At 34.4% G+C, this 12201-nt stretch overlaps 1 protein-coding gene across 1 annotated transcript in view; it reads left to right on the forward strand.

Annotated features, from left to right (window-relative positions):
- Positions 1–12201, forward strand: part of PIBF1 (progesterone immunomodulatory binding factor 1) — a 106134-nt gene that overhangs the window by 61161 nt on the left and 32772 nt on the right. Inside the window, exons 11-14 of the mRNA XM_009074835.1 lie at positions 2653–2803; positions 6717–6807; positions 8620–8722; positions 11778–11908. Of these exons, the coding sequence (XP_009073083.1) occupies positions 2653–2803; positions 6717–6807; positions 8620–8722; positions 11778–11908 (476 nt within the window). The remainder of the gene's footprint in view (positions 1–2652; positions 2804–6716; positions 6808–8619; positions 8723–11777; positions 11909–12201) is intronic.

Genomic DNA, 12201 nt, shown 5'->3' on the forward strand with positions numbered 1-12201 from the left:
CAGTGAATTCAGTATCGTTATTTAAAGCAAGAATCTCTAATAATATCATTAGATGATAAAATACTTTTCATTGATATGTAATTCTGGAACACATTTTTACAGCTGAAAAAGCAAAGGGGAACATGGTATATACAGCATTGAAAAGAGCTAACATTGCTAGTCCTACTGTAGTGGGTTGAGTTTGTCTGGTGCCAGGTACCCACCCAGCCATTGCCATTCCTCCTCCTGAAGAGGATGGGGGTGAGGTAAATAAGCTTATAAAGCACATGGGTTTGATATAAAGATAGGGAGTTCACTTATCAATTACCATCATGGGCAAAGCAGATTTGATCTGGGGAAAACCTAATTTCAATTCTTGCCAATTGACGTAAGTTTGGATGGTGAGAAACAAAGACAAAAACTAAAACATCTTTCCCCACCCCATTCTATTTTGGGTTCCACTTTCATTTCTGGCTCTTGTACTTCCCCCTCCCAGAGCAGCACAAGGAGGGATGGGGAATAGGGGTTTGAGTCAGTCCGTAACAGTTCCTCTCTGATGCTGCTTCCTCCTCACACTTTTATACCACTCCAGTGTGGATCCTCCATAGGCTGCAGTCTCCTTCAGGAGAAAATATTCATAGGTTCTTCATAGGTTGCAGTGCCTTCAGGGCATGTCCACCTGCTCCAGCATGGGGTTCTCTATGGACTGCTTTGGCATGGTCTTTCATGCTCTGCAGGAGGACAACCTGCTTCACCATGGACTGCAAGGAAATCTCTGCTCTGGCATCGGCAGCACCTCCTCCTCACCTTCTTTCCCCTTGGTGAAAGCAAGCACCAAGGCTATTTCTCACATTTTTTCCCTCACTCCTCACTGCCATGCAGCATTTTTGTCTTTGATTACATACAGTTTCCTTGAGGTGCCACTACCTTGGTTGAGGGCACCTGCACCCAATGCACCTATTTACATAGACCTGAGTGACTTGAGCCTGTTTATCTCTACAAGCTTAGAATTATTATGTTTGAAACATGTGCTTCCAAAAATGTGTCATGTCCTGTTCACTTATTTTAGTATTGGAAATGTGAGCATTCCTCAGAGAAAAATCACTTTAAAACAAAATTTCTTCACCTGTGCAAAGTTAATCCTAAAACCATATCACAGAGTCCAGTTTGTGATATTTAAATGAGATTGGCAGTGTATGTTTGAAACAAATGTCCAGGTACAAACTGGGCAGGACAGAAGAAAAACCTTTTTTCCAAGTGCCAGCTATGGCAGCCGTCGTTTTTTGGAGAAGGATGCTGGTCTTCAGGTCTCTGCATTTCTAGTGCGTAACCTGCCTAGGTTGTTTATGAAAAATAACTATAGAATGGAAACAGAGAGTTTTAGGTAGACTGTAATTTCTTGTTTTGTCTGTGTTGGGACATTCAGATCCTGGCTGATGAGGTCAGTTGTGGTCACAAGCACTGGGAGTGCCAGTTTTGCTAGACATAGAGGTTCCTAAACAGATTTTTAATTGTACAGACATGTCTAAACTTGGAGAAAATAGTTCAATTTGAGTTATATTTCCAGTTTCTTTGTGGACATTTATTTGGTCTGATAATAACTTGAATATTTAGCAGTAAGTTCTACTAATACTTTTGGCACTTCATTTTGTCTTTAGAGACACACTTTTAAACAGTGCTCTTTCATTAAGAAATATTCTTGCAGAATTTGAATAGTTGATGTCTGAAGCTTTTACTTTTGTTCCTTTTGTCTGAATTGTTAGTTTTTTTAATTTTCTTTCTTATACATAGCATTAATGTACTAAGGTTTTTTCTTACTCTTCATATAGGATATCAATCTTTATTAATAGCGTGGTCACTAGTATCTTGTGGCTATGCTACGGCTCCTTTGTGAACTAACTCTTGCTTTTATTTGGAGTACAGCACAGTATTTTCTCTTGCTAAACTAGGAAACAGGTGGTTTATAGGTTGCCAAATTTTAGCCTATACATTTACTTCTTCTGTGACACTAGACCACTCTTTTTATATTCAAGTGGCTTGTTTCTCTAAGCATCGTGCATTCTTTAGTGGTTTCAGCAGTGAATCTGCTGTGTACACTATGCATATATTTCTGTAACTCAAGATCTTTATTTGCTTGTCATTCTGAATGTTTGTGATCTTTACTTTATTTAGTATTAAATTTGGCTGTATTAGCACTTGGTTATTACTTTTTCACCTGTTTTGATCTTTTTACATGCATCTATTCTGTAAAGGAACCTTCTTTTCTTAAATGGATAACTGAAATTCGAATGTAGTTAAAGCAACACAAATAAATGCATTTACACTGTTTTGACCACCATGTGTGAATTCTTTTAGCTGTTACCTTGTTTTTCCTAACTCTCGTTTAAAATTCTTGTGGCTTTTTCAGAGAGAGATTCTTAGAGTTAGTGAGGCCTTAGGAGATAGGCATAAGTAATAGGAGATAGGCATAAGTAATATGACCTGAGAGTGTAATTGGTGCAAGGTAACATAATTGAAAAAATAACTGCTTTGTAAGATATTTTAATCTGTTCTGTGCAAAAGTTGCATCAAATATTTAACATACTGCTAGGCATTCTACATGTATTATATTTTGCTGCTTTCAAAAATAGCTGTAATGCTGAATCCTGATCTTTGCATTATTCATTCTCACAGGTGCTTACGAAGGAGTTTTATAGTCTTCAGTCTTCTAGTGAAACACGCATTATTGAGCTTCAAACACAGAATTCTGAGTTCCAAGCAAGACTAGATACTTACGAAAAACTTGAAAAAGAGCTTGATGAGATAATATTGCAGACAGCAGAAGGTAAGTTCTGTCATGAATTATATTGTATCTGTAGGTGTTTCTGGCATTATGACAAATGTCTTGTTTCTCATGGCACTTGGAAAGTATTACAGTGCCTGTCATTCTTCGTCCTTATGCCTGACAATTAAAAGGCAGTAATTATTTTGATAGACAATATTAATGACAGGTTTTTAAATGTATCTGTAAATGTGTATCAAACATCCATATGTCTAAGTTCGTGTTTATTAAAGATCATCTCAGTGTTTTGTTTTCTGTCATTTCTCTTTTTCTTACTTTAAAAATCCATTATAATTAGATATGCTTTTTAGCATATCTTATTATTTAAGTATATTTTAAATATTAAGGAACCCTCTTTGTTGACAGACACTTATAGGTTTCATAATACAGTATGGCAATTAATGTGAATGTTTTAATTAATTGGAAGGGGCAAAAAAGCTCTTTCTTGTGTCAGATTCATAATAATTAGACATTAAGTAATTGCTTCTGGCAGCTCAATCTGTTCCAAATACTTAACCATGGATTGAATTCATACCTGATTGCTCTTCAAAATTTTTGTCTCTGATTGGCAAAAAAAAAGAAAAAGTCTGTTCTCAAACACAGCAAAATTTGTGTAAAATCTCTATTGATTTATTCTCAGCCTAAATGAATCCATAAAGCAAGTAATTTCAAACTTGAAACTATGACTCTAATCTTGAAGTCTTTTAGCCTGTGTGTAAACAGAGTAGGGCATTCTAAGACTTCAAACTAATTCACTTATCTTCTTGCCCTTTTCTCTTTCTTGCTCCTCCAAAAACTAATCACAGTTTACAGTGTTTTCCAGGTAGAAGATCATTGCATAAGCCTTGTATATAACCAGTAGTGTGTAGCCAAGTATGTATTACCAAGATGCAGTGACTTCAGGGTATCTTTAGTAATTAGACTGCACATACTGTATTAACTGCAGCTTGTACTTAAAATGGCATGACTACCCCAAGGTTCTGGTCTGACTGTTTGCTATATACATGCTTATGTTTTAGTTAGTGACATGTTTTCTGAAGTGTATATATATAAACTTGCCTAAGGAGTATTTGTGTATTATTAATACAGACGTTTTGAACATTACCTTAATTTTTTCCACGAGGATAAAGTTCAAAATGCTGTTTTTTGTTTACACTAATTTACACTTTCTTATGCATCTTGAGACAGCAGTAAAGTTTTTTACAGAACTAAATCATTCTTAACTTCTTAAGTAGATATTTAATAACAGTTTGCATTCTATGCTACAGAATATGACTTAAAGAAATGAAAGTTTCCAAATGGACTGTTCTGTTAAAAGACAACTTTATTTTGTGATTTTGATGGAGAAAAAAAAGGAGTTACAGTTTCATATTATTTCAAAGTACTTTCTGCTTAATAACAATATATTGATATTCAAAGTTAGGAATAATACTAGTCAAGACTGAATTCCAGCAACAGGCTGGACTTTTGAGGAAAAACTGAAGAAACAAAAGTGTTTCATTTTTAAAAATATTTTGAAGGAGAAGAGAGACATACTTCCTCCTGTGTATGAAATTATGTCCTGATATTTACATGTCACAAATTGCTAAAGGTAGAAAAACAGTTGAAAGGAAATATAAGTATTTTTCCAATTGAATGTGTTATGGAAATACTCCTGCCTGTCTTTTAGGGAATATAATTTGGTCTGAAGCATTGTGTAGAAGATAATAAGAATTTTCTATGAATTTAGCAGGAATAAGCATTAATCTTCAGTCCTGTGGTCACTTCTTTATATTGAAATAGCCTATAATATTTTTTTCTTCCTCTTGAGTCATGAAGCCTCTGCTGCTTTACAATATTTGGGGATGCTGTTGGGGGTTGGGTTCTCTGGACTGTGTATTTGCACGTGAGGTGGTTTTTGTCATATAATCATGTAAAACTTTTATTTTTTCCTTTGGAGAATGTGCATGTGGAAGAGATCACTGGATTTTTACTGTTACTCCCCCATCATTATGCCTCACTTTACTAATATTGAAATGACATGAAACAGCCTATTCAGGAAGCTGTCAGAATTTATGTAGCCACTTCTTACAGCATTTGAGTGGTTTCCACATGAGCAGCAGTAGTAAACTTTCTTAGCATTTGTTTATTCTTTATTTTCAGGGTGAAATCTTCACATTAGGATATTTCTTTTGTAGACAACTTGTTTGATTTCTTTTTGTGCTTTTGTCAGTATCTTTTTAAGGAAAAGATTGAACCTGTAGCATCTCACAGAGGCACTTTTTTGCTAAGTGGCATAAAAACCTTTCATTGATAAGTGTCCCGTAACTTGTAAATGTTTTCCACCACAAAGTCAGGTGAAGGGCCTTGAATGTCAGAACAGAAGATAAGAGAAACACACCCTGATGCAGAACATTACTCTGTCTTGATTCCTACAACAGTTCTAATATTTTTTTGTGTTTGTTTTCATGATCTGACATTTACATGGACACTGCTGACAAATATGAATTTACATGAATTTGAAACATGCAGCACTGAATTCGTAACCAAAAAGAAAGACACTGACAAAGGCAGGCTAAATTATTTTGTCTGTGTTTGTGTTTGTCTGAACCAGAGGTATTTGCAGCACTGGAGAATTTCCTGTCACATTTAACAGAGCTCTGAAAATCTGAAGCTCTGGCACATTTGTACTGCCACATTTTTTTCTGTCATACTTCCTGGAATTTCTGGAATACTGGTTTTCATGTGACTAGATATGTGACTGACTTACTTGACTCTAAATGTGTATTAGGGATCCTTGTTTAAAATGGCATTACAAGGGTATTAGATAAGCAAGGACAGAAGCTATAGCATTGTGCAAGTTGTTGAGAGGAGAAAGTATTTCTGATTTTGAGACACTTGAGCATTAGGAAAGATGAGTCAACTTAGGACTCTCATATCAGTCCCTAAATTTGTTTCTTCTGTTTCCAACGACTTGATTAATCAAAGCTGTTGTGTGGTGCCTGATGTTCATTTATTCTCCTTCCCTCTCTCACACTCCTGCCTCTCTCTCTTTGTACCCCTTTACCCCTCCCCTCTATCTTCCTCTCTCTGCCCTTGGCTACCTCACGTGCACACCTTGTGTTTTTTCTTTTGTTTTTGTTTTGGTCCACTTTATCTTGCAGGAGAGAGAGAACCTGAATTTCACAAGCTGAAATGTTAAAGTCTGTACACATTTTAATCTTGCTGCTATTGGGTTTTCTTTTCAAAGCAATTCCAATGTGTTTTAAATCCTTAGAAATGTGTTTTCAGAAATCAACCAGCTGTGAAGGCAGAGATTATTTTTAACATTTTTACTTTACATAAACATAAGAATCTCCTTCTTGCCCTTCTCTGAAGATGTATATGGCATTTGTTTTCCTCAAGTGTGGTGAAGTTTCTGATCACCACAGTCAAAAATGATAGTGAGCAACCTCACAGTCACATCAGCTCCTTTAGCAACCTTGGATGTGTCTCTTCTGGTCCCATGGACTGGGTCATGTCCTGTCACCTTAAATACTCATTAATTTTGTCTTTCTCTACATCTTCATATATGCACAGGAGATTCATTCTTTAGAAAAAAAAGCTCTAAGCAACCTAACCCTCTACTGCTGAATTAAACTCATACTATTAGTATGTATTTTTGACTGTACCATTAATATGAATATTCAAGGCCACTGAACTCTTTTCCTTTACTTATGTCAGGAAAATAAAAGTGTTGTAAGATATTAAAGCATGGCATTGTATTAATACTAATCATGAACAAAATTGTTCTGCTCAAGTCCAGAAGGTCACACCAACTGAGAATTTAGCTTCTAGAAAAATGTTTTTGTGTGTGTAGAGTTATAAATAGAATTGCTTACAAATTTGTATGTTCTGGCACTGTTCTTCAACAGTACCTTTCTGCAATTTTTTGCAGTGGAAGATGAAGTTGAAGCTGAAAGGGTTCTCTTCTCATATGGATATGGTGCTAATGTTCCTACAACAGCCAAAAGACGACTAAAGCAAAGGTAAAAAAAGCACCTCCTGAATTTACTTGTTCAAGATAAAATAAATGAACATATGTGCATTAAGTTTTGTATTATAATCCAGCCAGTTTGATTAACATAAAGAGGTGGTTTTTTAATGACTTAACTATACAGTAATAGAATGAACCTGTTGATGTGGTTGATGCATATGAATGAGTGCATATATATTTTTCTAGTTCATTTTAAGGTCTTTTTTTTCATTATCTTTCAGAAAGATTCATTTTAATTGTATAAAACTAAACAGCTGTAGAAACAGATTGGTTACATTGTTTGCATTCATATAGTAGGAAATATATTTTTAATGCCCTAAAAATTCTTGAATTTAATTGTAACAAAACCACATCTGTCAGGAAATTAAGAAGGCCAAGGTTTCAGAACATCACTGTTTCATCTTTACTAACACAGGATCTGGTCTATATTTTTCCAGTTTGCTCTGATTTGGTCAATTTGATAATTTGATCAATAGATGTGTAGCTGATGTGTAGCTGAATAACATACCTCTTGATCACAGTAATTTTTAAATAATAAATTTCTATTACGTAGTGTCTTTAAGAAACAATAGTGACATTTGTATGGCTCATTGTGAGCATAAAGGCTGTGACTCACTTCTCCCAGGCAACTGGTGACAAAACAAGAGGAAATGACCTCAGACTGTGCCAGGGGAGGTTCAGGAAGAGTTTCTTCACTGAAAGGGTTGCCAGGCTTTGGAACAGACTGCCCAGGAAGGTGGTGGAGTCACCATCCCTGGAAGTGTTTAAGAAACAACTGGACATGGCACTTAGTGCTATGGTTTAGTTGGCAAGGTGGTGTACACTCTAAACCTCAGCTTAGGGGTAAATATAAACTCCCTGTCAGTCTGCTTTAGACCACTTACCCTCTCAGAGATTCAATATCATGGTCAAGAACTGGTTGTGGGGTTTCCCTCACTGGAAATATTCAAGATCCATGTGGACACAACCCTGTGCCATGTACTCTAGAATGAACTTGCTTGAGCAGGGAGGTTGGACCAGGTGACCCACTGTGATCCCTTCCAACCTTACCCATTCTGTGGTTAATAATAGTTTGAAAGACTAGGTTAGATGTCTGGAAATAGGCTCTGAATTGCATGTTGAATCTTCCCATTGCTGCCTATGGATCTATGCTGTCAGTTCGATGCTAAACTCTTTTGGCTTTGGACATGAAGCATGCAAGAGCTGAGGATCTAATTTTTTAGCTAGGTTGTTTAAGTAACTCAGTAATCCTTTCTCTTTTAAGTTAATTTGTGACTCTATGTAAGAGTTTATTTAAAACAAAATAACAGTAACAATAATATTTAAATTTTATTTAGCATATTAAATGTCAGGCAAAACAATTTTGCCTCTGTTTTGAAAGTGCCAAAATACTGTATTTTTTAGCGTTCCAATACAAAATGTGTATTAATGTGCATTTTTAAAACAATTATTTAAGAAGTCAGTTGCAGTGATTCTGTCAAGATGCTAAAAAGTAATTAGTTGAAACATTTTGACAATGTTACTACAATTGTGTAGTATTGGGCAAATTGTATAGGTAATTACTTTGTAGCTGATATTACAATGGCATGACTGTGGGAATGCTGTTTCAGTGCTGTTATATCTTGTAATATTTTCTTTGGTTTTGTAACTTTGGCCATGCAACCTGTTTAACTATGTAGTTTATATATATTAGTATTTAAGCATTGGTGAAAAATTGAGGCAATCAAGTTCTGAAGTATAAATGTGAGAATTTCTTTTGCCTATTTTGGAAAAAAATCAACTTGAGCTTGCTTTTTATTGGCAGTGTTCACTTGGCAAGAAGGTTACTGCAGCTAGAAAAGCAAAACTCATTGCTTGTAAAAGATCTGGAACATCAGAAGGAACAAGTAACACAGATTTCACAAGAGGTAAATTACTGCTACACAAAACTTCAAATCTATAGAAACTATAAACACTGCAGAACAGCTGTTCATAAAATGAAATATTTTCTAAACAGTGTTTTTAATCTATTTTGATGTAAAGAGATGGCCTCATAATTAACCAACTCTATGATAAAAGTTTTCAAAGAAGTTTATATTGTATTTTGAAATGAAGACTGTAAGAGGGATTCCTTTACAGGCTAAACAAGACTGTGAGCCAGACAGGCAATGCTTTGATTTCTGAACACAAAACCAGCTAGCCAGACTAGTTTGTTTTGTTTGATGCTTAATTGCTCAATTAATACCTCGTTACATTGTACACAGTTCTTCTCTTAAATCGCTCTTGAAAATATTTCTGTAGATCCTTTTCTACATTGTTCAGGCTTTGATTTTTTTGGATATACAAATATGGGGAATGTTTAAGATAAACTGCATTGTTAAAAAGTTGAAAGCAGTTTCTTGGGTTTTTTTCTCCTTGTTACAATGAGTTTAATAGTCTTCTAAAATTCTGTATATAACACCTTAAATCACATATTACTTCGACATGGAGAACAAACACTAACAAAACTCAGATTGAAATCTCCTAGAATTAAGGCAAACTATTTTGTTCAAATATTTTTAAGATTCTCTTCTAATTTTCTCTTAGGAACCAAGGAGCTTTGAGATTTGCTATTTGATATTGATACTGTATGGAATTTCTAGACTTACCATTTCAGGAATGTGGTTTTTAAAGCCGTGGTAATTATAAATTAGGATTGCTATACCCAAGTACTTCACAGTGCAAATATTTGAGTTTTCTACTGTTTTAAACTACATTAATTTTATGTACTTGATACGTATGTATATCATTATATATATTATTTCTGTGAAAGATCCATGAACAGTGAAGTCTTTTTTGTTTTTTTTTTAAACGAATATTACAATTTATTGTGCATTCTTCTTAGGTATATCATAGTAATTTGTATTTGACTAAAACATATCTTTCAAATCTTTACTTGATGACATCAGGAGATTGGTGAATCCACTGTTATGCTTGGTATTCTTCTCTAACACTATTCTTTATCATAAATAAAATCTATGCTTTACCTTCCATTTAAATCTTCTAGTTTTCACTTCAACACATTTCTTACCCACAGTAGTTTTATGTTTGCTTCTAGATCACTGATGACAGATTCAGGACTGGTGACCTTAGTTCAAATTCCTGTAAAATTCCCCTAGAACATCTTCACCACATTTTTATTCTCCTAGTAAATTCTTGATCTTCTATCATATAATTGCACAGTTTAAATCAGAATGTATTCTAGTGCAAAGTTAAACATTTTGCAGATTATTAGTGTACAGTCTACTAACATCAAACTCTTATGTGTAAAAAAAGTCTTTTAAGACCTGCTTTCAATTAAACTCATGTCTGTCATTCAGGTCTGAATGCTTCATGAGATTTATTTCTTCCTTTGCCTTTTTTAAATGTTGCATGTGATTTTAGGCCATTTTGTTTGATAACAGTTATTTAAGCCATTCTGCTTGTCATCCTTCAATATGTGCACAAGTTTACACTTGTGAACATAATAGACTGGAAAATAGTCATGTTACACAAACTGCTCATTTGACTTCTTTTCACACAGGAGACAAAAATTTTTAATGAAAACTTCTGTGTTTTCATCAGCATTTACTGTATCTCTGCCATATTGGGTTGTACTATTTCTAGGATTTATTTGCTCCAGTTTGTTTTGCTCCAAGTGTTCTATGCCTGCTAGTATCAACTTTCCCCTTGAGGCTGTAGTTCCTATGATAAATTTCCTGCATTTCATATTTTATACTGGTTGCTATCTATTATCTTTTTTATATAGTTCAGGATCTTAAACTTCTGTTTGTTGTCTTTGCAGCACTCCTTGAGCTAAGATAAATTTTTACTCCAGCCTATTGTCTTGATTTATTTTAAGAGCAAAACAGAGTTCTTGTAGACTACGATATGCTTAGGTAGCCCATTATTATTCTTTTGATTGACAGTTTGTTCAGTCATCTGGATAAAATGTAGAACATGGATAAAACGTTGATGCAAAGTGATTGTATCAGCTTTCCTTTTGAACTTGGATCAAATAGTGGTATTTCAGTGCACTTTTTATGATATAAGTTTTATGATATAAGTTTTTAGCTTTTTAAAGGAGGGAGGAAAAGAACAAGAATGCAATAACTGCAATGGATTCTCATTTCTAAGACTCTTCTTTTGATCTGTCCTCAAACAATTGCTGAGCTCCTGAGTCTGATTTGGCAAATACAGATGGTTTACTGAGAAATTTTAAAATAATTGGAAAGCTTAACTATTTTCCATTGAATTCATTCCATTAGATCAGTTCCTATCTAAACATTACAATATTTTAATTTAGTTTTTAAAGAATGTAGCTGATATTCTTGACTTGAATGTACTCTAGCTGCTGAAACTACTAAATCTTGATGTGTGATCTTAATTCTGTAAATAATTTAGTGAATGGTTTTGTTATATTGCTCAAGATGCAGGCCATATCATGTTCAGGGAATAGTGCTAGAAAGATTTGTTTCCTACTTGTGGGTATGACAGTTTATACTAGTCTTACAAGCATCTTGGATTTCACTTCTCATATACAGCAATTGATTAGAAGAAGGAAGGGTGCTTTTTCTTCCATTGTTACTGTGTTTTTCTTTAGAATCAATTTCTCAGCTGAAAATTTCATTGTAATAGTGTAGAGTTTTAAAAAGTCACTGGTCAATAGGACTACAAACAGAGGCATTGACTTTTCATATGTTTTTTAATCAATGGAAGCTTTTACATTAAAACTCTTGAAAATGCAGATTTGGGAAGTGTAGAGAGTGGTAGCATGATTGCAATCTAAATAGCATATAATTAGAACTGAAAAGTGAGATAATAATTATTAGTAACTTGAAGGTGGTTTGTTTTTTGGGGGGTTAAATTATTATGCAGTTTGTAATAATTATAATCCAATAATAATCAAGTAGTTATGCTTTAGAAATTATAAAACTTATGGTAGTAATACTTTTGTTTTGGCAGCTTGACAGAGCAAATTCTTTGTTGAACCAAGTACAACAGCCATACAAATACCTCATTGAAACTGTGCAGCAGAGAGATTCTCAAATAAGTCTACAGAAAGAACATATTACACAACTTGAAAAAGATGTCAGGTAATTAAAACCACTGTTTCCTTTTTTTACTTTCCCTTAAAGTAAAATCACTTATGTGTTTATCATTAGAAAAAATTATGCTCTTGCCCACAAAGTGGAACATGTTGACATTCCATGATTGAGTAACTCCTGTCTTTATGCTGGAACTTTAGCAGCTGTGATTTCTCTCATACTGTCAGAAAAAGGGGCTTTGGGTATGGAAAAGCAGCAATGGCAGTTAGGTTTAAAGTGAGTTTGGAGTTGAGGAGAGCTTTCATGAAGTAGAGGGAAGTTCAGAAGAATAAGAGGAAAGA

Source organism: Acanthisitta chloris, unplaced genomic scaffold (genome assembly GCF_000695815.1).
Source record: "Acanthisitta chloris isolate BGI_N310 unplaced genomic scaffold, ASM69581v1 scaffold10815, whole genome shotgun sequence".
NCBI classification, from domain to species: Eukaryota; Metazoa; Chordata; class Aves; order Passeriformes; family Acanthisittidae; genus Acanthisitta; species Acanthisitta chloris.